The sequence below is a fragment of the Malaya genurostris genome, chromosome 2 (assembly GCF_030247185.1).
Source record: "Malaya genurostris strain Urasoe2022 chromosome 2, Malgen_1.1, whole genome shotgun sequence".
Taxonomy (NCBI): domain Eukaryota; kingdom Metazoa; phylum Arthropoda; class Insecta; order Diptera; family Culicidae; genus Malaya; species Malaya genurostris.
The window spans coordinates 220457870-220485510 of record NC_080571.1 but is presented as its reverse complement, the minus strand read 5'-3'; the positions used below and the strand labels follow the sequence as shown (position 1 = coordinate 220485510).

Below are 27641 nucleotides of genomic sequence, written 5' to 3'. Positions count from 1 at the left end.
TGTTTCATTGAAATTTACTTTTGCATTTTTACATCGCCTTATGAAATTAGACCTGTTCTGATGCATTTATTAAGTTGTTGCTTTTGAATAATCATTTTTGAAATTTAACAAAATTTTTGCCTCGCAAGTTTTTTTTTCAAAAGCAACTGCAAAAAGATAACATAATGTGATATCAATTGAAAAATTGATAAGCTGAAATCAAATTAAGATTTCAATGTTATGTTGCTATCATGATTAGATTTCGATTTGCTCTAGTTTTGATGTTTGACTACGCTCGGGTGGTCACACAATTTCAATTTTGATCGTGGAATAACGTTACTACGCATAGCTAGATCGTTCAGTAAGTGGCATTTTAATAATCGAATCAAATTTGTATGATGCTTTAGAAACAACAATTTCACCAATCACCCTTCAAACGCACAAACCCACGCCACTCAATTGAGTATGATAATCCTCACCGGTCACGGAAAATTGTAATCATCCAGAACATTGCTACAATCATTCGAAAACGTGCACGGCGATTATTCAGGGAAAAGACCTTCATCTTCGCAGTTTACATCGACCACTTTGCCATAGTCCAGTCCAGTGAGATAGACGGAAAGAGTTCCTAGCGTTCATTTAACAAGTGGAACAAACACGTGAAATAACTGCTTCGCTCAAGTTCGTAGCGTGGAACTGAAGCTGAAACTGTCACAGCCGGTTCGATAGATTGTCGGATGAAAAGGCAAACATTGAAACAGCAGCCGTTAGCCAATTCGTTGAGGAAGCACACGAGAGTATTTTAACTTGAAATGATCGCAATTTCACACGACACCCCGAACCAGTTGGTGCTCACGGTTGACCGAACTGTGATCTAATGGTATTGCGTTTATGATCACTGTCCGGTCGACGTTCAGTAGTTATCACATAATTTGTCTTGGCTTGATAGCAATACTACGTTATTCTGTTGCGCTATGATATTGATTTGAGCTATTCAATAAATAAACTTTTGATTTTCAACCTGAAAGACTACATTCAGTGTGCAGTTATGTATTTCGGATTGTGCGACAATGGAATCAATTGCACATACCAATTATCACCCATCAGTATTGCATCGGTGCAAATATGCCATAACCACTCCGGTGTCTAACCTGACCGCATTTGCATCCTTGGCTACCGAAGGCGTGAAGTGATGCTGATGGCCAAGTTCATTTCCATCTTTCGCCGTGTGTCGCCCGCTGGTGATAATCACCATTCACCGTGTCTGTTGAGTAATCGCATACGAGTAGTGCCGCATATTCGGGCATAGGATCTACACTATAAAACCGAAATCTCGAAGTATCATTGCCATAGTATCATTTTCTCCATACTTCAGTTCAGTAGATTCCAAAACGAAATCAAAAATGAACAAATTCTTAGCATTATTTGCTGTTCTGATTGCCGTTTCCTTGGCGGCCCCACAAGGATCCTCTTCCGATAGCTCAGCACCGATCATAAGTGAAAACTCGGATATTCAACCGGACGGAAGCTTCCAATACTCGTACGAAACCGGGAATGGAATCAAAGCTCAAAACCAAGGATCGCTGAAGAGTGTCCAGGTGCAGAAAGCCGACGGCAGTGGAACCGAAAATGCTCAGGCGCTTGTCCAAACCGGAAGCTACTCGTACAAGTCACCCGATGGAACGCAGATCGATCTGAAGTATACCGCCGATGAGAACGGATTCCATCCGGAGGGAGCTCATCTCCCGGTGGCACCCTCTCCTGTTCAGTAGAAATTGTGTTCATGAAAATTGAATAGACTGAAATAATTCCTGCGGGTTTTGCGCTGAAATAAAATGTTTACAATTGTTTGTATTGACGTTTATTCTTAATTCCTGTGCTCGTGTGTATCTGATTATAGTGGTCGTGTAATTTTGCCAAACATCAAAAAGCAGGATTGTTCTAGGAAGCAAACTTGTTTGTACGTACATCAACAGAAAATTTTCACTCACTCTACAAGTACACAGTTGTAGTTATTATTGATGTTATAATTAAAATTTATTATAATCAAATCACAAGATGTCTACTAGAAAACAAACTAATCATCAACAATTTGTAATGTTTTCCTTTGTCAAGTTCTTTCAATCAACTGATCAAGGTTGAAATTTATTATTTTGTTATTTTTTTTTTTGTGAGAGCTGTCGAATATCTCGACAATGCCAACTATTTATTCTCTTGTATACTAGCTGTACTGTCAGCGGCTAAGTCGTATCTGAGATTTACGAGACCTTCTAGTACATAAATTGACAGAAATCAATTTTTTCATTTAGGATGAAATATGCATTGCCATTCGGGTATTGATTTTAACAATTTGGGTTGATTTTCAAAAGGGTCATGAGCAAGTGTTCTAAATTTTCATCCATTATAAAAATCGCCACACGAAAATTTTTCAACTTCTTTGTATAGACGCCAAACAAAAACTAATCGAACGATATGCGTCAAAATTTGACAGGATGTGTATAAAAGTGTTACCAACATTGAGAGAATAAAAGTTTACCGATTGGACATGCGTGGGAATTTTGAAATGAAAATTTCGGTTCTTTTTTTATCATAAGGTATAACAGTTCACGTAGATTTTATGAACCTAATGAACTTCTTCAGAGGTACATCATTTGAATTTAAAAATTTCAAGTCGTCTCACACTAAAAAGATTTATACAAATATCGCTCCTTGATGCTGGAAACGCATACAGGGCAATCTTTTTAGTTCTTTTCACTGTGGAACAGACACTTTTTGCAGTCGCAAAACAAAACACACGGCAGCTGTCAAAGATGAACTTGATTCATCGGCAGTTCATTTGTGTCTGATCGTGTAAAACCTAATTACGAGCTAGTGCCAAAAAAGAGCTTAAAATTTTATCGTGACGTCACAAATGAACAAGCATTCATCCTTGACAGTTCAGCGATACTGTTTACAAACAAGCTTAAAAATAATCGAAGAACACATTATAAACAATCATCTCTACACTTTGCAACTAGTCACTTTTATTTATTAAATCTCAAAAGCAAACCGTATCTAATCGTGAACAAATGTACAAAAACAGTTCGGGTTTACATCTCATCCAAGTCAGTCGACAAACAAAACCGCTTACGTTGGGGACAGAAGAAACCAAGTACAGTATTGTGTAGTGAACAATAGACCTCGAAAATGAGTGAACCAAACGAACAGAAGCTACCTTCGGTACGAAAGAATACAATTATTGTTGACTTCAGACAGTGCAAAATTCGACCTTCGATACGAGAACTTGAAGGTTTGCTTAAGGAGCAAATGAATCTTGACATTAAACGTGTGCATTTACTCCAATGCAATAAGACCAATAATGTTGTTTATATCCAGTTCTATAAAGAGTTGGATGCAATTCAATTCGCTAAAGACAATAATAAAGTGCACTATGTGGAGCATGAAAATATCAAGTACAACATTCCAGTATATATGGAAGATAGTGCTATAGAAGTGCGTGTGCATGATCTTCCCTCAAGCGTCAACGGTTCTTATATTCGCAAAACTATGTCCCAATACGGAGAGATTCTCTCTATCGAAGATGAAAAGTGGAGGAATTTTTTCCCCGGTATTCTAAATGGCGTACGTTTGTTACGCATGCGCTTGAGGAGGCCTATACCTTCTTATGTGACATTCGGTCAGGATACAAGAATACCGTGCAAATCACTTGTTACCTATGACAATCAGATGGCCACATGTCAATATTGCCAAAAAGCTGTTCACTACGGTAAGCCATGTGATAACCCGGACAAGGAGACAACTATACCAAAGGACAACGGTGCTTCCTTCACACCAACCCCAAGCAACCCCAGTACACCTGTGACAGTCACCAACAACAGTGAAGCATCCTCTTCAACGAAACCATCCAACGTATCCCCTATAGAACAAAGTATACCAGCTGCAGTTAACAGCTTACCATCCAACCAACCAGCAACTGCAAACAATGTACAACAAAGCGCATCTACAGCAACCAGCAACGAAATCAACAACAATACCACCGATGCGGCAATGGATGACGAGACGAACCACGAACGATGTGCCCCTCTATCCTCGCAGGAGGAAAATGGAAGCTCCTCTCCCCCTAGAAAAAGGGTGACAACGAGATCCAATACAAAAAAAAATCTTTTATTTAAAAACTCAGCTAAATCGGCCACGTAAAGCTTGTACGCAAATAGGCCTGAATAAAATATCTTTTAAATAAAAAAAAATGTACAAAAATTCTATTTAGGCAACATGGACCGTAAATTGTCTCATCCAACTTGTCAACAGATAAACAAAAAAATCTCTGTTTACAAACAGTACTGCTGAACTGTCAAAATGTTTTCATCCGATTGAGGTTAGCAGTGACGATAAAAAACCTAATAACCTCACAAGAAACTAGCAATTGTGATAAGCGATGATCTACGGTGCCTCTCAGTGCTGATTTGTCAGAAGTCAAATAAAACAACGATGTACACACTTAAATTTTATTGCTGGATCTCAGCAAAGAAATGCCGAGATTTGCACAGCCGAGAGATCGGTTATCATTTCGGCAAAATAATAATTACTGAGAATCTCGTTGTTAACTTTTAATTGTTACCGAACTTCTCAGCAGCAATTTTACTGTTAGCTTGGGAAAAGCGATTATGATCGAATAACGAATTGTCAAGTCATCAGTAATCGAGCGTAGGAAAATTTTTTCTTTATTATTGTATGAAATAAATATCACAAAACCTAAGGTTGGGGAAGGGGGTGTTTTACTAATGTCAATTTTAAGGCAATTTTAATTTTGTAACTATAAAACCTCTCCAAAGCAACTAAAAAAATAAGGAAAACGTTGGGTTGGGTATTTTATTAGTAGAAAGTGTGTGACGATAGAGACGGATTCTGAAAACGTGATTCCGGGAATTTTTTGTGTGAATATGTCTTACTTTACTATGGGGCGCCTTTTTAAAATTCACTCTGTACAAGATTGTGCAGAACTTACTCGTGGATATCTTTTGCTGTATTTAACGCTGCAACGTTAGTTTTTCTCCGGACCATCAAAATATGATCTGTAACTCATGATAAAATTTTCATTGATATGAGATAACTCAAAATTGATATTTTCTAAAATGTTTGGTATGAACAAGCATTAAGATGAAACTCAGTGCCAAAGTATGGCGCGCAAAACTTCCCCGCATGAATTGTACGTATTATCGCACAAAGCGTATCGTTCAAAACCGATATACTGAATATTTTCCGGGATTGAGCGCAGTGGACTTGTGACACGTTTTGTTTGCTAGTAAAACAGACACTAACGACGATCAATTTATAATCAAAATGCTCTGGTCTGATGTCGTGAATACAAAAACAACTGGTATGTTCCTTAACACTAACCTTAACCTTAACACACAATTGCATGAATTATGCAAGTATTCCCCTTTTTCACTACTAGAATTTGAAACGATGCACCTAAACTAAAGTTCAGATTAGTTACATTCTGAAACACATGTAAATATTATGAAATAACCAGTACAGTTCTTTATAATAAAAATACAGATTTATCTGTATACGCGGCAACTCTGTTTCGCACGGCATATTTCCAATCGACACCCATACTAGTATAAAGATATGTCAATACTTTCATTTTCGCATTGCGTGAGTCGTAATTGAATGTGTTAGTGACGGTGCAAACTTTGTCTACTTCCATTTTGATAAATCTCATGCTTTTGGTACGAAATAGAGAAAATTCAACCAATTCTCAATGATGATCTGTAGCACTAATTATTGTGATTCTATTGGTAGTTAGATTATATAAATCCTTACATAGATCACTGATCTATGAGCTTTCAAAATACGAGAAAGGCAAACAATCACCATGTGTTTTCCTCTTTGATACTCGTTGATACCAAACATTTTAGAAAAGTTTAATTTTGAACTATTTGAGATTACGTCACTATACTGAAAATGTTATCATAACATTGTGATCAAATGTTGATTCGTTGGATACAACAAAAAATATTTACGATCAAAAACTTATCACTCTTTCAGGGGGTAAATTTTGAAAAGGTGCCCCATAGTAAAGTAAGTCGTTTTCACAACAAAAAAATTGTAATTGGAGAACATTACGTTTATGTCTTTTTTTTCTTTTTGCGATATTCACCTAACCAGAGACCATTTTTGTAAAAACAGGCAATGAAAATTATAGAATGATAGTACTCAAGTGAATAATATTTTGCTATTTTTCATTAATTTTTGGAGTTACTATAGATACTTTTTCCCACGCTTGGCGATTGGATATCAATAATTTATAGTTTTAGAATTCATAAAATCCAAGATGACGACTTTCGGTTTGTGGACTATATAATTTATATTTTCGATACGAGTTTGACAAGAAAATAACTGCAATTATTTCTTTTTTTCTCCATAAATACGTTTATTTCTTAAGGCAGTTTACATAAGTTTTTCTTCGCCGTAGCATCACTTTTACATAATATTCTTATCCTAATTTAATTCTAACATAGTCACAACGTTTTGAATTTATTAAAATATATTCTCTTATAGCTTAAATATCATCTTAGGTAACTCGTCATTAATTATGAAATCTACTCGGAAATATTATTTGAACCAAACGATTAACTTCTATAAATTATAAAATAAGCTGTTATTTTCAGACATTTTGTTGATAATTTCATAAACTGTTTCGAGTTTGTTTGTATCATTACATAATTTTTATTCTAATTTAGCTATTGGTTGAACTCATGGACGCAGCTGGATCAGAACTAAGTCTTAAAAGGGGCCTTTATTAAATTGAAACTCCAATTTTCTTTATGAAATGATAAATAAGTTTCATGTATGAAAGGTCACGACAAGCAAGAATGTCTCGAACTGGGATATTGGATAGTTTACCTTGGGTACGCAAAGAATTTATTAGTTGAGATCTGACATCACGATACTCCACGCATGTCCAAACGACATGATCAATATCCCGATAACCTTCTCCGCAAGCACAATGATTAGTCTCGGAGAGCCCAATTCGAAGGAGATGTGCATCTAACGTGTAGTGATTGGACATGAGTCTGGACATCACACGAATGAAATCCCTACTCACATCCAGTCCCCTGAACCATGCCTTTGTCGATATTTTCGGAATAATTGAGTGCATCCACCGACCCAGATCATCTCTATCCCAAGATGCTTGCCAGCTGGCAAGTGTTCTTTGGCGAGACGAACTATAGAATTCGTTGAAAGCAATCGGTCGCTCATAAATTTCACCCTCAATAGCACCACGTTTGGCTAAATTATCGGCTCTTTCATTGCCTGGAATGGAGCAATGAGCCGGGACCCAGACTATAGTGATTAGATAATTATTATTCAATATGTCGTTCAGACACTGTTTTATTTTACCCAAGAAAAACGGTTCATTTTTGCCAGCAGCGATTGAGCGAATGGCTTCAATTGCACTCAGACTATCTGTGAAGAGGAAATAATGGTTTGGAGATAATGTGACGATTACACTCAAACTATAATGAACTGCTGCTAGCTCTGCTATATAAACAGATGCAGGTTCTTGAAGCCTAAATGAGGCCGAAACATTAATGTTGAACATACCAAACCCTGTCGCTTCTTCAATTCGCGATCCGTCCGTGTAAAACATTTTCTCAGAGTCAATATGCCTGAACTTACTTGAAAATATTTTTGGGATTTCCGTCGAGCGTAGATGATCCGGGATTCCACGCACTTCACGCTGCATGGATGTATCGAAAAATAAAGTTGAGTCAGGGGCACTTAGGATGCTGACACGGATAGGAATATATCTTGAAGGGTTGATTTCCTGTGACATATGGTTAAAATATACTGTCATAAATTTTGTTTGAGATCGAAGCTCGACTAGTCGTTCGAAATTATTGATTACCATGGGATTCAGCACCTCACATCTTATTAGCAGGCGTGATGAAAGCTCCCAAAATCGATCTTTTAATGGAAGAACTCCCGCCAGAACTTCAAGACTCATTGTATGTGTCGAGTGCATGCAGCCTATGGCAATTCGCAAACAACGGTACTGAATTCGCTCAAGTTTGATAAAATGAGAGTTTGCAGCGGAACGAAAACAAACGCATCCATATTCCATCACTGAAAGTATCGTTGTTTGATACAATTTTATTAGATCTTGCGGATGAGAACCCCACCAAGATCCTATTATTGTTCGAAGAAAATTTACTCTTTGTTGGCATTTCGTTATCAGATACCTAATGTGTCCTCCCCACGTGCATTTGGAATCGAACCACACCCCGAGGTATTTAAAAGTTAAAACCTGTTGGATCATTCTTCCCATCATATGGAGCTGAAGCTGCGCGGTATCATGCTTTCTTGAAAAGACGACTAACTCTGTTTTCTCCGCAGAGAATTCGATACCAAGATGAACAGCCCAAACGGACAAGTTATCTAAGGTATCTTGCAATGGTTTATGCAGATCAATAGCTTTGGGCCCAGTAACTGAAACCACGCCATCATCTGCCAATTGCCTTAGTGTACATGGGGTTACTAGACAGCTGTCAATGTCATTCACGTAAAAATTATAGAGGAGCGGACTGAGGCATGAGCCTTGCGGGAGACCCATGTAGCTAATTCTGAATGTTGCCAAATCGCCATGTGAAAAATACATGCACTTCTCTGACAAAAGATTGTGCAAATAATTATTTATAACCGCTGGAAGTCCATGTTGGTGGAGCTTGTCTGAAAGAACATCAATGGAAACTGAATCAAATGCTCCTTTAATGCCTAAAAATACAGATGCCATTTGTTGCTTTTGAGCGAAGGCAATTTGGATGTCAGACGAAAGTAATGCAAGGCAATCATTCGTCTGATGCAGGACAACATCGCAATGGGTCTATATGAGTTGTGATTGGAAGCTGGTTTCCCCGGCTTTTGAATGGCGATAACTTTCACTTGTCTCCAGTCAGGCGGAACAATATTTTGCTCAAGAAACTTGTTGAACAATTCCAACAAACGTCTTTTTGCGAGGTCGGGCAGATTCTTCACCAAGTTGAATTTAATTCTGTCCAACCCAGGGGCGTTATTGTTACAAGACAAGAGTGCTATAGAAAATTCCATCATTGAAAATGGGTTATTAATAAAACCATTATTTGGAGGAGATTCCCGTATAATGCTTTGCGTAGGAACAGAATCTGGGCAAACTTTCCTAGCAAAGTCAAATATCCATCGGTTCGAGTATTCATCACTCTCATTGCCCACGTTACGATTCCTCATTCGTCTGTACTTGGTTTCTAAAACCATAAGTTTTTCAAAATTCTGAGGAGTTCCTCCTCCCCGTTTTAGAAACGTCTTGCAAGCATTTTGTTTTGCGAGTTTAGCCTCTGAGCACTCTTTGTCCCACCAGGGGTTAGGAGGCCTTCTGTTAGTCGTTGGCCCAGGAAAGCGTTTAGTTTGGGATTGTTCTGCTGCCTCTACTAGAGATTCTACTTTGGTATTTAATCCAGTCGATATTTTTTGTCAAATCATATGGAATACTAGCTGAATTAGCAATACATTTGTTACAGCTAATTGAGATGATGATTGGTAAATGATCGCTACTGTGTAAATCAGGCAATATTTTCCAGGTGCAATCTAGTCGAATTGATGTTGAGCAAAGAGATAGATCTAATGCACTTGGGCGTGCAGGAGGTCTTGGGATCCGTGTCATGCTACCCATATTTAATACCGTCATGCTAAAATTGTCACAAATGTTTTGTATTAAAGATGATCTGCTATCATTGTAAACGGAACCCCACATCATTCCGTGCGAATTTAAATCCCCCAGAATCAATCGTGGAGCAGGAAGGGCTTCAACCATTTCATTAAGCTGTCGCTGTCCAACTTGTGCTTTTGGAGGAATATAAACCGAAGCTATGCAAATATCTTTGCCTTTAATGTTTATTTGGCAAGCAACAACTTCTATACTAGAAGTTGAAGGGATGTTTAATCTATAAAAGGAACAGCATTTCTTAATTCCCAAAAGCACTCCACCATACGGAGAGTCTCTATCGAGACGTATAATGTTAAAATCATTAAAATTTAAAGCTATGTTTGAAGTAAGCCATGTTTCGCATAAAGCAAATACATCACATTTTTCACTATGCAATAAAATTTTAAATGAATCAAGTTTTGGCATGATGCTTCGACAATTCCACTGCAGGACAGTGATTGTATCATTTGCGGCGGGTGATAAATTATCCATCAAAAGATACAAAACCTGAGACAATTGGCCATTGAGCTGATAACTGCTTCAAAAAATTTCTAGCTATTGGAAGGAATACCATTATGAGGGTCTTTAAGGGTTCAGATATATTGAATGCTGAGAAAATCCATTCAACAATTTCCGAAAACTTCAGTAATCCTGTTGGTGGCTGTGAAATGGAGCCCACAGGATTATTACCTTTTTCTGTGCTAGATCCAGGATTGGTTTGTGAATTTGACAAACCAGGAGGCACAGTCTTTGGTTTTGACTTTTTTTGTTTAACACGGGGATCTTTTTTTGAAGATGAAACTTTAGGTGTCTTTTTTGGTAATTTGGAAGAAGACTTCTTTCTCTTAACTGACCCTTGGGTAGTGATAAACGAATTACCTTCACTATTTTCGTCAGAGTCAGAGTCCTCTGTTTCCTCTAGATTTGAAAACCCGTTTTCGGTTTCCAAAGGGGGGACATCAATGACCGTTTTAAGCATTTCTGCATATGTGCGCTTAGGCCGTGCTTTTAAAGAAAGCTTAATTTTGTCTTTGTGCATTTTAAATGCAGTGCATACTGAAATATCCTCATGAGGACTTTCCCCACAATAAATACATTTTTCAATTTCCTTGTTGCAATCATTATCTTTATGAGGTCCTTCACACTTAATACATTTTGGTTTATTGCTACAGTAAGTAGCTGTGTGTCCGAATTTTTTGCAGTTCGTACAATTCATTACATTTGGAACAAAAAGCCGAACAGGGAGGCGAATTTTATCGACATAGACATGGGACGGCAACGCAGATCCGGCAAATGTCACTCGAAACGAGTCTGATGGGCGATAAACTTTTTTTCCCTCTTCATAAACTACTGAGTACAGTTGTTTGCACTCCAGTATTTTCACACCCTCAAGCATAGAGTTCTTGAAACGACCAACACCATGCTTGAGTAAATCATCTACCGAAAGACTCGCTTCGGTAACAACACCGTCAATTTCGACATCTTTGGAGGGTATGTAAACTTTATACTCTTTAATGAAATGTTCCGAAGAGACAATATCATTCGCGTGTTTCAAATTATTTACCACAACACGAATTTTATCGTTATTTACTTTTATGATCTCTTTGATTGAAGAGTATCGTGATGTCAAACCTTTAGAAATTTGGTAAATGTTTAATGGCTTTGATATACGTCTAAAAAAGACTATCCAAGGCCCAGAAGAGCTCTCCTGATATTTTTTCGTTCGTGGGGGTATAGGATTCATGCTAGGATTTACGTCCATGGATTCATCCATCACATTAAAATTTTTAATCAAACTTTAAAATAAAAAATGAAACCAACACTACACAGTACTCAATTAAAAGGAAAAAAAACTTCTACCTTGAAATTGTTGTCTATCTCCGTTGCACTGCCGTGTAGATCCTCGTTGCTCTAGATGTTCTTGTTGGTTGCTGATTGTTGGATGTGATGCTACTGCTACCTGACATCCAGCACCACTCGATTTCCGATTTACTTTTGTCTTCGCCAGCTGTAACCAGCGCAGGTCACCGGTGTATACCTGCGTGTTGTATGGCAGTGGAAAGACCGAGTTGTCTTGTCTCCTTCTTCCTTGTGCTCCGCACCGATATGCTTCTGCACCGAAGTGCCTTCGCACCGGTGTGCTTTTGCACTCTCCTGCTTCTGTGTGCCTTTGCACTCTTCTTCTTCAATGTGCCTTTGCACTCTCCTGCTCAGCACTTGTGGCTGTATATTGTGGCCTGGGTAGAGCTTGGGAAACGCCCTTTGTTGTTTCCTTCACCAGCTTGGCCCAGCACTAGGGCTCTCTTATGCAGCACGATTTTACGTTTTAACGGCTGCTGCCAACAGGTCTCTACCTGTAGTTCAACCGTTGTCGTATTTAACGCGTGTAAACTAACCAGCGTTATTAAACTGTACGCTTCTATACACAACCTTCTCGGTTGAACGGCTATTACTGATTATAACTGCAATTAGTTTCATATTAATTCCTAACTTAAATTTAGAAATCCTGGATGGCCACAAACGATTTATTGTGGATACTTCTTATTTAATTAAATTCATGAACACAACCCTGTAATTTTGCTCTGTTATGTGTTCTGCCTCTTACTGTTAGAATTCTGCAAGTGAAGCATGGAAAGTTTGAAAAATTCACACAATCAATCAACTAGTACGTGTGATTATCGTTATTCTGTAGAGTGGAAAAACACGTAAGCTTTGTTTGAATTGACCTCATCCAGTTATGTCTCTGACATTACCCGCCCACCTTTTTTGTCTGTAAAATCGAGGGACACAAATTTTTAACTCACTCTGAAATCTCGATTCCAGCTCCACAAGGTACATTTCCTGCAGCAACTTCGTTGGTTTCTTCTTCGTTTTTCTAGTCTCCGTCTTTTTTCTCTTTCTTCAGAAACTTGGTGCCGAGCTCTTGCCTTTTCGCAATACGAGATAAAGGACCATAACTTTCAGAATTTTGCTTCGATTGAGTTGAAAATTTGACAAAACATTCTTGAAACTTTTTACTACATTGTAGTAAAAAGTTACAAGACAGAGAAAAAAATATTTTTCAAAAGTGCTAGTAGTCTCTTAAACAGTCATATAGTAGTAGTTTCCATAGTTAAAATTAACGGGTGTTTTTTTTTAAAGGTTCGGTTTTTCAATAGCGATTACTCTATTGTATGAAAGTTGTTTTGACAGTGTAAAATGACGTCTCTACTCAGTATTGTTTGGCAAATCATTATTATTAACAACGCTTTGAAATCGTGGAATTTTGTCGTGAATACGACTTACTTTACTATGGGGCGCCTTTTCAAAATTAGCCATATGGAAGAATGGGCAGAACTTAATCGTGAATATCTCGACTTGTATTAATGGTAGCAACATAATTCTTTCACCATTTCATCAAAAATATGATCAGTAATTCAGGATAATATTTTGAACAGTGTGCGATAACCACAAACAACTCAAAAATTAAGTTTTCTTAAAATTTGAAAACAACGCGGAAAACACCTTACTTTCGCTTGGGTTTTTCGCGCAAGGACGACGATTTTGAGGTAGTCAGGCACATATCTTCAACTGAATGCATATAAAAGGGGAACCGTGGTCGAAAATCGATCATTTCTTTTCGTGCGTTCGATGGAAGCAGACGTCGTGGGAGTGGAATCATCAACCAGCAGCGACGGACCAAATTGAGTTCCTCAATTTGGTCCTTGTGAATGCTAGAACCGAATCCCTACAGCATATTGATAATTTCTTTCAATATATTATGCAAATCCGAAATGAAATAATCGACTATAAAATTCTGTATGCGGCTATTTTTATAGCCGTTAGGACCGCCCATTAGTGAAAAAGCTACAAACGAAATCACATAAAAGGAAATCTCCTAACAAAAATTCAATCAGTTTGGATTCAATCGCCACTGCGAGCAGATGTGTTTTGTGTCGTCTGCACGCTTTCGACAAGAGCGATTACGTCACAGCTGCCAGTCATTAGCAGTGGGAAAAAACAACGGTGGAGAGCATTGCACAATATCAGCCGTTCTAATGGCTCTAAAAGTTTTCTAAAGAACTATTAGGATTTGTTGTTCGCAAATCGTAGGGAAATATCCTCAGTTCACTGCAAATCAAGAATAGTTTGCTTAGATTTGTGCACTTTTCGCTGTGTGAAATTCACAGTAATCGAGATCAAGTGAAGCCTTTTTTTTGCAAAAAATGTTTTAGAGTTTAATGTCGTAGAGAATTACGCAATTTGACTCTTCTGAATGCTGGAAACGAATCCCTACAGCATATTGATAGTTTCTTTCAATAAATTATGCAAATCCGAAATGAAATAATCGACAATAAAATTCTGTATGCGGTTAATTTTATAGCCGTTAGGACCGCCCATTAGTGAAAAAGCTACAAACGAAATCACATAAAAGGAAATCTCTTAACAAAAATTCAATCAGTTTGGATTCAATCGCCACTGCGAGCAGATGTGTTTTGTGTGTGCAGACGACACAAAGCCATTTTTTGCGAAAAATGTTCCAGAGTTTAATGTCGTAGAGAATTACGCCATTTGACTCTTCTGAATGCTGGAAACGAATCCCTACAGCATATTGATAGTTTCTTTCAATAAAATATGCAAATCCGAAATGAAATAATCGACATTAAAATTCTGTATGCGGCTATTTTTATAGCCGTTAGGACCGCCCATTAGTGAAAAAGCTACAAACGAAATCAGGTAGAAACAAGCCTTTCAACAAAACTTGAATCAGTTTGGATTGTATCGCCACTGCGAGCAGATGTGTTTTGTGTCGTCTGCACGCTTTCGACAAGAGCGATTACGTCACAGCTGCCAGTCATTAGCATTGGGAAAAAAACAACGGTGGAGAGCATTGCACAATATCAGCCGTTCTAATGGCTCTAAAAGTTTTCTAAAGAACTATTAGGATTTGTTGTTCGCTATTCGTAGGGAAATATCCTCAGTTTACTGCAAATCAAGAACAGTTTGCTTAGATTTGTGCACTTTTCGCTGTGTGAAATTCACAGTAATCGAGATCAAGTGAAGCCTTTTTTTGCGAAAAATGTTCCAGAGTTTAATGTCGTAGAGAATTACGCAATTTGACTCTTCTGAATGCTGGAAACGAATCCCTACAGCATATTGATAGTTTCTTTCAATAAAATATGCAAATCCGAAATGAAATAATCGACATTAAAATTCTGTATGCGGCTATTTTTATAGCCGTTAGGATCGCCCATTAGTGAAAAAGCTACAAACGAAATCAGGTAGAAACAAGCCTCTCAACAAAACTTGAATCAGTTTGGATTGTATCGCCACTGCGAGCAGATGTGTTTTGTGTCGTCTGCACGCTTTCGACAAGAGCGATTACGTCACAGCTGCCAGTCATTAGCATTGGAAAAAAAAACAACGGTGGAGAGCATTGCACAATATCAGCCGTTCTAATGGCTCTAAAAGTTTTCTAAAGAACTATTAGGATTTGTTGTTTGCAAATCGTAGGGAAAAATCCTCAGTTTACTGCAAATCAAGAATAGATTGCTTAGATTTGTGCACTTTTCGCTGTGTGAAATTCACAGTAATCGAGATCAAGTGAAGCTTTCTTTGTTTTTGCGAAAAATGTGAAAAAGGGGAATGCGTGCATAATTCATACAATTTTTTTTTTTATTCAATAATATAATATAATATTAAGGCACACTGCTTAAGCTCTAAGATGCCAAGGGTATTTACTAATCTTAATTATCGTCTAACTTAAAACTAGAGTAGTATCATTATGTAATATAGTATCTGGCGATCGGTAGTGGCCGGTGAATTGAATTTAGGATGAGATGATTCCAGATGGCGATCACCCTAATTCATACAATTGATATTCGAAAGTGTTAAGGAACATGTCAGTTGTTTTCGTATTCACGACATCCAGTTATGTCTCTGACATTACCCACCCGCCTTTTTTATTTTCAAAATCAGTGCTCAATTATAACTGTTTATAAAGCAAAATTCTCTTCAGTGATGAGGCGCATTTTTGGTAGGATGGATACTTCCACACGTAAAATTACCGTATTTGAAATAAAGTTAATCCACATGCCGTCCAAAAGTAACCGATGCATCTCGATAAATGTACTGTTTGGGCTGGTGGAATCATCGGTTCTTATTTCTTTAAAAATGAGGAAGGACGGCGTTACTGTGAATGGAAATCGATACAGAACCATGATTGATGAAATTTCCATCCTCAAATCGATCACTGTGTAACTTTTGTTTTGCAATAATTACATTACATATCTACATATTCATACATATCTACACCCTTAGAAAAAAATAAACTTGCTCTTGACGTAAATTCAAGTATACCGTAATTTCTTGAGTGATGATATAATATTACATCTATTAGCATGTAAAGGGTGATTTTTTAAGAGCTTGAGAACTTTTTTAAACAATAAAACGCATAAAATTTGCAAAATCTCATCGGTTCTTTATTTTAAACGTTAGATTGGTACATGACATTTACTTTTTGAAGATAATTTCATTTAAATGTTGACCGCGGCTGCGTCTTAGGTGGTCCATTCGGAAAGTCCAATTTTGGGCCATTTTTTTCGAGCATTTCGGCCGGAATAGCCCGAATTTCTTCGGAAATGTTGTCTTCCAAAGCTGGAATAGTTACTGGCTTATTTCTGTAGACTTTAGACTTGACGTAGCCCCACAAAAAATAGTCTAAAGGCGTCAAATCGCATGATCTTGGTGGCCAACTTACCGGTCCATTTCTTGAGATGAATTGTTCTCCGAAGTTTTCCCTCAAAATGGCCATAGAATCGCGAGCTGTGTGGCATGTAGCGCCATCTTGTTGAAACCACATGTCTACCAAGTTCAGTTCTTCCATTTTTGGCAACAAAAAGTTTGTTAGCATCGAACGATAGCGATCGCCATTCACTGTAACGTTGCGTCCAACAGCATCTTTGAAAAAATACGGTCCAATGATTCCACCAGCGTACAAACCACACCAAACAGTGCATTTTTCGGGATGCATGGGCAGTTCTTGAACGGCTTCTGGTTGCTCTTCACTCCAAATGCGGCAATTTTGCTTATTTACGTAGCCATTCAACCAGAAATGAGCCTCATCGCTGAACAAAATTTGTCGATAAAAAAGCGGATTTTCCGAATGGACCACCTAAGACGCAGCCGCGGTCAACATTTAAATGAAATTATCTTCAAAAAGTAAATGTCATGTACCAATCTAACGTTTAAAATAAAGAACCGATGAGATTTTGCAAATTTTATGCGTTTTATTGTTCAAAAAAGTTCTCAAGCTCTTAAAAAATCACCCTTTAGAATTTTTTTTTTTTTTTCAAATAAAATTTTTATTAGGCTCATTTGCTTTAGCTTAACGTGGCCGATTGTCTTGTTGTTAGGGGGAGAGAAAGGGATGCCGTATTACGGGGCGGCATACTCCCCAGTTAGTAAGGGGACATAGGGAGGGTGGGACCTACACAGTATTGAATTGAAATTTGAATACATCATTGGTTTGTGGCATACATCTTTTAGACACATTTTGCGTTCGATGAATCTTCATGTTTTTCAGCTTGTAGCAATGAAGAGATTATTCTGGATTGGGATGCTTCGTTGGTGTGTTCTGACGTTGATGTGACGTTTTTGGGTAGCTTCCAGCAACTCAGTCAGTTCAAGGCAGGTGCATGCTCCGAAGCATCGTTTACACAGGCCATACTTCCAGCAACGTAAAGAAGAGTGCGGTAGAGCTGTAGACGAGAAAGAGATAGGGAGAGCACTAAATTTGAGCATTGATAGTTTTCAAGAAGTTATAGATGAGAGTCATATAAGGAAGATTTCGAGTTGCCAAGACGTCGCGGACTGGTACGAAGGGTGGTATACCTCGGGCCCGAAGGGAACCTATGAGTTGGGACCTGGCATCACAATACTCGACACATGTCCAAACAACATGTTCGATGTCATGATAACCCTCACCGCAAACGCAGACACCACTCTCAGCGAGCCCCACACGACGAAGATGCGCGCTGAACATATAATGATTAGACATGAGCCTTGACATTACACGAATAAAGTCTCGGCTCACGTCTAACCCCCGGAACCAAGCTTTCGTCGATACCTGTGGGATTATTGAGTGTAACCATCGTCCCAGAGTTCCACTATTCCATGTATTCTGCCAGCTGGCTAGAGTTTTCTGACGACAGCAACTGAAAAATTCATTGAAGCAGATTGGTCTTTCATAGATATCACCTTCTAGTGCGCCCACCTTGGCTAACGAGTCCGCCCTCTCATTGCCCCGTATGGAACAATGTGAGGGGACCCAAACCAAGGTAATCTGGTATGATTTTGCAGATAAAGCACTCAATTGTTCCCGTATTTTCCCCAGGAAATACGGTGAGTGCTTTCCAGGCTTCACTGAACGGAGAGCCTCAATGGAACTGAGACTGTCCGATACAATGAAGTAGTGATCTGTGGGCAGAGTGTCAATGATCTCAAGGGTATACTGAATTGCAGCTAGTTCTGCGACGTAAACTGAAGCTGGATCACTGAGTTTATAGGAAGCGGTGAAATTTACATTGAATATACCGAAGCCAGTGGACCCGTCTAGATATGATCCGTCAGTGTAAAACATTTTATTACAGTCGACTTCTTTAAATTTATTATTAAAAATTTTTGGGATCTCTTGAGGGCGTACAGGATCCGGGATTCCACGAATTTCCTCTTTCATGGATGTGTCGAAAAACACAGTAGAATTAGAAGTATCCACAAAATGAACACGATTGGGAACAAACGAAGAAGGATTTATATTCTGAGCTATGTAGTCAAAATACAAGGACATAAAACGGGTTTGTGAATTAAGCTCGACGAGCTTTTCAAAGTTTTCTATCACCATCGGATTCAAAATGTCGCATCGGATTAGCAGTCGATATGAGAGATCCCAGAACCTGTTTTTCAACGGTAAGACGCCCGCCAGCACTTCAAGACTCATCGTATGGGTTGATTGCATGCAACCCAAGGCAATACGTAAACAACGATACTGAATTCTTTCCAGTTTAATGAAATGAATATTCGTAGCGGAGCGGAAACAGAAACATCCATATTCCATTACTGACAATATCGTCGTTTTGTACAACCTGATCAGGTCTCCTGGGTGAGAGCCCCACCAAGTTCCGGTTATTGTACGAAGGAAATTGATTCTCTGTAGGCATTTTCGTTTCAAATACCTAATGTGACATCCCCAGGTACCTTTGGAATCGAACCAGACCCCGAGATATTTAAATGTGAAAACCTGAGCTATGGTTTCACCCCCTAGTTGAAGCTGTAATTGCGCAGGTTCTCGCTTCCTTGAAAATACAACCAGCTCAGTTTTCTCCGTAGAGAACTCGATACCCATTTGAAAAGCCCATGTCGACAAGTTGTCGAGGGTATCTTGCAATGGTCCTTGGAGATCGGCAGCTTTGGGTCCTATAATAGACACAACACTGTCGTCGGCAAGTTGTCTTAGCGTGCAAGATGTGTTGATACATTCATCAATGTTATTTACGTAAAAGTTGTATAAAAGGGGGCTTAAGCATGAGCCCTGAGGAAGACCCATGTAACTGAATCGCTTTGTCGTCAAATCACCATGCTCAAAATGCATGTGTTTCTCGGACAATAGATTATATAAAAAGTTGTTCAAAACTGGTGAAAGACCATGCTGATGCAACTTCTCAGATAGAACGTTAATGGAAACTGAATCGAATGCCCCCTTGATGTCGAGGAAAACTGATGCCATTTGTTCTTTACGAGCAAATGCCATTTGAATTTCTGTTGAGAGCAACGCTAGACAATCGTTCGTTCCTTTGCCCCTGCGGAACCCAAATTGTGTACCTGAAAGCAATCCATTTGTTTCGACCCAATTGTCTAGACGGAAGAGAATCATTTTCTCCAACAATTTCCGGATACAGGAAAGCATAGCAATCGGCCGATACGAATTGTGATCGGAGGCTGGTTTTCCAGGTTTTTGAATAGTAATAACTCTCACTTCTCTCCATTCGTGTGGGACAATATTACCCTCGAGGAACTTGTTGAATAAATTCAGCAAGCGCCTTTTGGCAGAGTCGGGCAGATTTTTCAACAAGTTGAATTTAATTCTGTCTAACCCCGGGGCTCTATTGTTACACGACAAGAGCGCAAGTGAGAACTCTACCATCGAAAACGGTGTTTCGTTTGTATTCAATGTCGCGACGCGGGATATCTTCTGTTCCGGAACAGAATCAGGACATACTTTCTTAGCGAAATCAAATATCCAGCGGTTAGAATATTCCTCGCTTTCGTTCGCGTGATTTCGATTGCGCATGCGACGGGCCGTATTCCAAAGAGTGCTCATTGCTGTTTCTCTCGTTAATCCGTCAACAAACCTTCGCCAGTAACCGCGTTTCTTAGCTTTAATCAGACTTTTCATTTGAAATTCTAACGCCGCGTATTTCCGATAATTATCTGGAGTTCCGTTCCTTCTAAACGAGATGAAGGCTGAAGCTTTTTTCGTTTTCAGCTCTGAGCACTCTTTGTCCCACCATGGGTTGGGAGAACGCATACTAGTTTGCGCGCTAGGTACTCGTTTCGTCTGAGCTTGAATTGCGGTGTCAAGAATCAAGCCAGCCAAAAATGTATACTCTTCCTCCGGAGGAAGCTCCTGTGATGTTTCTAGTTTCTCAGATATCGAGCTCGCGTAACGTTTCCAATCAATGTTTCGTGTGAAATCGTACGAAACATTGATTGTTTCCGATGGTCTTCCACGGTTGGTGATAGAAACTATGATCGGCAAGTGATCGCTACCGTGAGGATCACAGATTACCTTCCACTTGCAATCTAACTGTAGCGAAGTCGAGCAAAGGGATAAATCCAGCGCACTTGGTTGTGCTGGAGGTCTAGGGTTCCGTGTCATTTCTCCCGTGTTTAGAATTGTCAAATTGAAGTTGTCACACAGATCTTGGATTAACGAAGAACGATTATCATCATATAAGCAGCCCCATCCTGTACCATGCGAGTTAAAGTCCCCTAAAACCAGCCGCGGTGAAGGAAGAAGTTCTATGATGTCTGCAAGCCGACGATGCCCTATCGAGACTCTGGGAGGAATGTAGATAGAAGCTATACATAGATCTTTGCCTTTAATATTAATTTGGCAAGCAACAACTTCAATTCCCGGTGTCGAGGGGAGGTTAATACGATAAAATGAATAGCACTTTCTAATCCCTAAAAGTACCCCTCCATAAGAGTCTTCTCGGTCCAGGCGGATTATGTTAAAATTATGGAAGTCGAGGTTGATGTTAGAAGTAAGCCAAGTTTCACTCAAGGAGAATACATCGCAATTATGAGTATGTATTAAGTGTTTGAAAGAATCAAGTTTTGGGATGATACTTCTGCAATTCCACTGAAGCACAATGATCATATCTTCGATTCTCAGTGGTAAATTATCCATCAAAAGATACGATCGCTGCAAGGAGGGGCCATTGTTCAGTCAACTGTTTTAAAAATGTCCTTACTGTTGGCAGTAGAGCAGTTAGGAAGCTTTTCAGAGGATCAGTAATATTGAAGGCTGTTAATATCCAGTCCACGATATCAGAAAATTTCAATAATCCAGCGTTTGTTGGATTTTCTGGTTGTGCTTTGGGGTCATTCGGGTTTTTTGATGCCCCAGGAAGTGCTGGGTACTCCTTATCATCCCTAAGTTTTTTGAACCCAGGAGGTGTTTGCTTCGGTTTTGAGTCAGCACTTTTTGTTTCCGTTTGGTTCTTTTGTGACGAAGAGGACAGTCTGAGGCCTTTACGAGGAAGCTTGGGAGAAGCCAGATTTTGTCTTTTCCTGCTTCCTTCAACCTGTGTGTAGGAAGGTCCTTCGCCTGGGTCGTCAGAGGTATCCTCTTCAACTGGCAAGATTGCAAACGGGTTCTCAGGGGTCGATGGAGTGGTTCTTTTTAAGATTTCCGCATAAGAACGTTTGGAACGTTCTTTCACGGATCGCTTCAATTTCTCCGCACGCTGTATGTACGTAGGGCACACCGAAAGATCATGAGGATTCTCCCCGCAGTAGCAACACTTTTCCACTGCTCTTCTGCAGAGATCGTCCTCATGGGCCTCTCCGCATTTGCCGCATCGCAGTTTGTTGCAACAATAGGTTGCCGTATGACCTAACTGTTTGCAGCTTGTACAATGCATTACCCGCGGTACATACAGCCGAACAGGTAGACGAACTCCACTCACTACCAAGTAATTTGGAAGTGCAGATCCGGCAAAAGTCACGCGAAATGAGTCCGATTGGTAAAATTCACCATCTATCGATTTGGAGTGCAATTGCTTGCACTCCAAAATTTTCACTGGATGAAGGTCGGGGTTTTTGAAACGGCCTACCCCGTCCTTCATCAGATCTTCGATTGTCAGACTTTCGTCACGGACCACACCGTCGATCTCCACCACATGAGACGGGACGTACACGCGGTACTCCTTCGTGAACAACTCGCTGGTAGCAATCGCGTTTGCTTGCTTCAGGTCGGACACAACAACGCGTAACTTGTTTGGCGAAACCTTATCTATTGTTTTTATTGCCGAGTAATGTTTTTCCAGGTCCCGAGCAATATTTAAAACTCTGAGAGACTTTAATTTGGGCCGGAAGTATACCACCCACGGACCCCCCGAGCCATCGTCTTGGTAAACTTTTTGGCGGGCAGGCAATATCTTAGAGGGAGATGGAGGCATCGGAGAGGGAGATGGCATCGGAGAGGGAGATGGTATCGGAGGGGGAGATGGTATAGGAGGGGTAGATGGCATCTCGGAAGCAAACTCAGCCTCTAAATGTTCTTCGTTCATTCGTTCAGCTTCGCCCTCCTCCGAGACACCCCCACTGTCATCAATATTCATATTTAAAGTGCGGGAGTAAAGAAGTCTCCCGCACTTGAAATGAGAAAGAAAGAAATAAAATGAAAAGAAAATATATGAATAGTAAAAGTTGAAAGAAAAAGTTTGAGAAAATACTTAACAGTATGTCACGGTAAGCTGTTAGGTGAGTTGCTCCTTCACTCCTTCGTTGTGCTTCAGCGTGACCTTGACTCAGGATTTGGCTGCTGCGATGCGGGTAGCAAACAATAGAAATAACTGCTGCCCGAGGATAGCACAATAGCGTCTACTGTTGATACCGATACAAAACCGGTGCACAGACAGAACTCACTTGCGGGGATGCTACTTTTTATCACTTTTATTTAATGCCTATACTACAGCCTCTGCTGTGATAGGCACCTTCGTCTTACCGATGTCGATTGTTAAAAAAACGCGTGTGCTCACTTCGAACATTCGGTTACGAATGACCCTTTAGAATTCAATGTTGTGTCTGCTTTGATGTAGATTTCAACTAAAGTAGCCTTGAAGTTGATGATATTATTCATTTGAATTGAATTGTAAATTTAAATGAAGTGCAACGCTCCTTTTATGTGCGTCTGTGGATACGTAAATTTACATGGTTTTTTCGTAGTGTGTAAAATGAAGGCTTTTTTATCGGGCTCGTGAACAATTTTTTGATATATGAAAGTTACCAAAAATTAGACATTCAAAGGTATGACTCGATCTTACTTTTGGTCGATTGTTCACAGTCCAGTTGAATTTTCGCGATAGTTGAGGGCATTATTTTAACTGAAACATAACGATTTTGCACAAGTGACACTTTTTTCAGGCTGTTTGGGGATTTCCAGATCAGAGATTATAATTTGATTGAAAAATTTATGTTCGTATCTGGGAAATCATTTTAACATTTTTTCAAATGTCTTCAGATGGTTTTCAAAAATTCGTCGTACTCGAAACACTGCAATAAAAACTGCCGCAATATAATTTATTTTTAAATTAAAGCTGTGAACGATTTCGCAAATAATTTTAACTTCTGGTTGAAATCTGACAATCGACTAGTTTAATTACTTCACTGTGAAAAATAACCCTACTCAGTACATGTTAACTTTGCATATTCCTTTGAAAATATTTTAATGCTTCTAAAAAGAATCGATTTGCTGAATTTATCCGATGTTTGTCTGTTGAGTACTTTATTGCCATCATTTATTCATTAACACAAGAACCAAAATTTTGAACTGGTGCTGAATTCTGGAATTGGATTCACGAACTAAATTCGAAACAGGCCCAGAAAACACTGAAAGCTGTACGACTATATATTTTTAACAGAATTTCAGTAAGAATACGCTTTTTACATTTTATCATCGTTATATCATCGAGCTTGCATTCGACGAGACAGCGTGTAGAATTCGATTAAGCCTAATTGAAGTGCCGTTCATTGAGTTGTGTACGGTATATAAAACAGGACGGACTGTTGTGAAAGACACCGCGAACAAATAAATGGGAGCAATGAATTGTTCACGAGTTCGAAGATTAAACAAACTGCATCCACCGCGACAGCTCAAGCTTATCAAAATGTCGTTGCTGTTCTCTTTCGATCCATTATGGAGTGAAATTTAATCCTGTATTGTAATGAAATAGCTCCTACAAGCTCTAGACGTTAGTTAATATTTAATTGAAACAATGTAGAACATACTACTCCCGTAATCATAGGTTTGACAAACTTACATTTATGCGCCTTCTTTTTCAGGGAATTCAAAACCTTCCGTTTGAAGAAAAAACGATCATCAACATTAGGTATCAACAAGACCTCGGAAAGCCCTCCACCTCTGCGGCGGGATGATCATGATTCACAGTACCACACCCTGTGCAATTCGTCTGCCTATCGCAGCACAATTGGCACAGTCGGATACAGTCAGTCTACCTCCAACACTCCGCTGTTTGAAAGAAATACACGTTACCGTAGCTCACTGCAAGATCAATCAACTGTAAGGAGGTCAGAAAGGAGTTCTGTTATCCAATGTATTAACGAGTTTTTTTTTGTGTTTCAGGGAAATGGAATTGGTTTCCGTAGAAACGATCGCTATCGAAGCACAGTTCAAAACGGCTACGCGACTTACGGTGGAGCTTCTATGATTACATCTACACCTAGATCTCGATACAGCAATAATACCAACGAACGGGGAATGAGATCCGGGTAAACGAATTCGCATACAGTGTGTTTCCAATGTGTTCGAACTAAACCAGTTTTTTTTTCAATTATCCACAGGATATCACAGTCTAGTCTCAAATCTACTAATCCTTTCGATGAGGATGACGATGTCGGATCAATTAGTGAGAGCAACAATGGCACGCTGCGAACTAGACAGCGAAAGAAACGACGTGCACCGCCGCCTCCAGTGCGAAGATTTGTAAGTTGAAATTCATTTAACTTTGGACTTGGACTTGGACTTGGACTTGGACTTGGACTTGGACTTGGACTTGGACTTGGACTTGGACTTGGACTTGGACTTGGACTTGGACTTGGACTTGGACTTGGACTTGGACTTGGACTTGGACTTGGACTTGGACTTGGACTTGGACTTGGACTTGGACTTGGACTTGGACTTGGACTTGGACTTGGACTTGGACTTGGACTTGGACTTGGACTTGGACTTGGACTTGGACTTGAACTTGTACTTGGACTTGGACTTGGACTTGGACTTGGACTTGGACTTGGACTTGGACTTGGACTTGGACTTGGACTTGGACTTGGACTTGGACTTGGACTTGGACTTGGACTTGGACTTGGACTTGGACTTGGACTTGGACTTGGACTTGGACTTGGACTTGGACTTGGACTTGGACTTGGACTTGGACTTGGACTTGGACTTGGACTTGGACTTGGACTTGGACTTGGACTTGGACTTGGACTTGGACTTGGACTTGGACTTGGACTTGGACTTGGACTTGGACTTGGACTTGGACTAGGACAAAATATGCTTCATTTGGATATAAGTTTGTTTTTACTGCAGGATAACACCTCTGTTCAACCAACCGATGCCGAAACACTAGAAGTTAGGTTGAAGATTGAAGAATCACCGCCCCCAGACAACTCTGACGATATCAGCAAACTAACCAGCCTTACAGCAGAAATCGAGTCATTTGTACGAACAACGTCAAATAATGATGAAGACAAAGTTACCATAGAAAAGACTCAACCACTCAGTGATAGCAACAATAATAACGTAAATGAGCTTAAAATTATCGAAACTGAAGAAAACCGCACCCAACTAAACGAAACAAAACAAATCACAAACGCTCAAGTTGACCAATTGAGGCCTGTTCAACTGAAAACAGAGCCTGCAGGTGAATTGTCAAGAAAACCAATCGAGAGTGAGCCTATTATTCCGGAACCTGTAGAGCAAATTTCTTACACGGAGGAGCTCAAAATTAACGATGAACAAAGGCAAATCACTCCTCCGCTGCCTTCGCCTCGAGCCAAATCCTCGCCGCCTCCAATCCCTCAATCCCCTCCGATGTCGGAGGAAATAGATATAGAAAACGTTGCACTACCCGACACTCCAATTCCAGCCAGACGTCTGAACAAAAATCGAAACCAGTCTAATGTGAACGGGAAAGTTCTACAAATTACCGAATCTTCAGATTCAACAGGAACTACAACAACCGAAGAAGAGGAAAACATGGAATCCAAAACATTCAAGCACGTGAACTACGAGTTCGAATACAAAGTGAAGCCAATAAAGACCGAGATTGATGAAAAAATCGGAACTGCCCGTACTAAGATAAGTGAATCAGTGGGTGCGGCCAATGCGGCTCCAAGCGTTTGCACCGAACGTAGAAGGTCAGTTCGCGACATCATCGAATCTATCAACAAGAGTCAGAGCTTGTTGAAAGTAAATCATGAGTCTTCGGGAACACTTTACTCTGCCCAATCTAATGACAGTGTAAATCGGAATTTGAAAGAGCTAAACGAAAGAGAGCGAGAACTGCAACTTTTGATAACGGAAATGGACACACGTTTCAGGGGTCGGTCATCGGAACCGCCAACCAGAAAGCGTGGGTCTTTTTACGATAACGTACCGGAAAACGGTGATGAAAACGCGGATAACCTGTTGAGCAACTCGGATATGCGTGCAAAGAAAAGTCCTACCAAATCACTTGGTATGGATCAGACCGATGAGATACAGTTTAAGGATTGTATTGATTGGAACCCGTTACCCAAACCCCGACGAAGTCGTCATTTTTCTGACCAACCCTCTGGAAACGGTTTGACAGACTTCAATCAGAATAATAGTTTGTATAAAAAGAGCTAGGACACGTGCAATACAGGCTCAAGCAACTGAACCGATCTCAAGGCCGTCATTTACGATCATATGGGATTACACGATAATGTCTTATTCGCTTTCGTTAACTGGTTGGTAATGGATTCAAATTCGTACTATTGACAGCTTTCGGTTCAGCTCAGTTTTTGTTTAGCGTGCAACAAAAGGTGCGATTGCTAGAATGATTCGAAGGAACTGTTAGTTCTTCGGGTAGTAATAAGCTATTTATTCATACATCAAAAGTAAAAGTGGCCTTGAATGTATCAGATATTGTTTTTGTTTTTATCAAGCTACTTTCGGAGACTATCATACTCCATGTAAATTTGAATATGACGTACACAATGAATCAGAAATAAAATTGCATTCATATAATAGTGTTTTGTTTCTCTTTATTTTGAAAAGAAACCTCACTCAAAAGGTCATCGTAAGGGTGAGATAAATTGGAATTAAAATGAAAAATGACGGAATTCTTCTTCTTCGTTTTGCTACAGCACTCGCATGCGATAAAACCTGCGATTCAATTACCAGGAAATTGATAGGGAAATCATTTGAATGCCGTTTCGTCAACTACAACATTATAAACGTGCACTGTGACAATGACTAACGATTCGTGCCGTACCTACTGACTATTTGCAACTAGTCCTTGCTTTAAACTATCGACGGTACACAACACTCGTCACCGAGGAACGCCGAGACTCAAGCTCGAACAGTGAAGTAGATAACCAGTGAAACCAA

General features: G+C 39.5%; 2 protein-coding genes across 7 annotated transcripts in view; both read left to right on the top strand.

The window, feature by feature from the left end:
* The window catches only part of LOC131427673 (ankycorbin), a 60666-nt gene extending 33388 nt beyond the window's left edge, over window positions 1-27278 (top strand). For all 6 annotated transcript variants that reach the window (XM_058591067.1, XM_058591072.1, XM_058591069.1 and 3 more), the window contains 4 exons: window positions 24332-24569; window positions 24633-24778; window positions 24851-24992; window positions 25596-27278. In XM_058591067.1, the coding sequence (XP_058447050.1) occupies window positions 24332-24569; window positions 24633-24778; window positions 24851-24992; window positions 25596-26897 (1828 nt within the window). In that variant the 3' untranslated portion in view covers window positions 26898-27278. The remainder of the gene's footprint in view (window positions 1-24331; window positions 24570-24632; window positions 24779-24850; window positions 24993-25595) is intronic.
* Window positions 1031-1965, top strand: LOC131427675 (larval cuticle protein LCP-17-like). Its single transcript, XM_058591075.1, has one exon. It carries the CDS (start codon window positions 1383-1385, stop codon window positions 1749-1751), a length of 369 nt encoding a protein of 122 aa, XP_058447058.1. The 5' UTR covers window positions 1031-1382; the 3' UTR covers window positions 1752-1965.
* Window positions 27279-27641: the final 363 nt, after the last annotated feature.

Excerpts from the sequence above, each read along its gene's own strand:
- LOC131427675 (XM_058591075.1), top strand. The coding sequence starts at position 1,383 with ATGAACAAATTCTTAGCATTATTTGCTGTTCTGATTGCCGTTTCCTTG.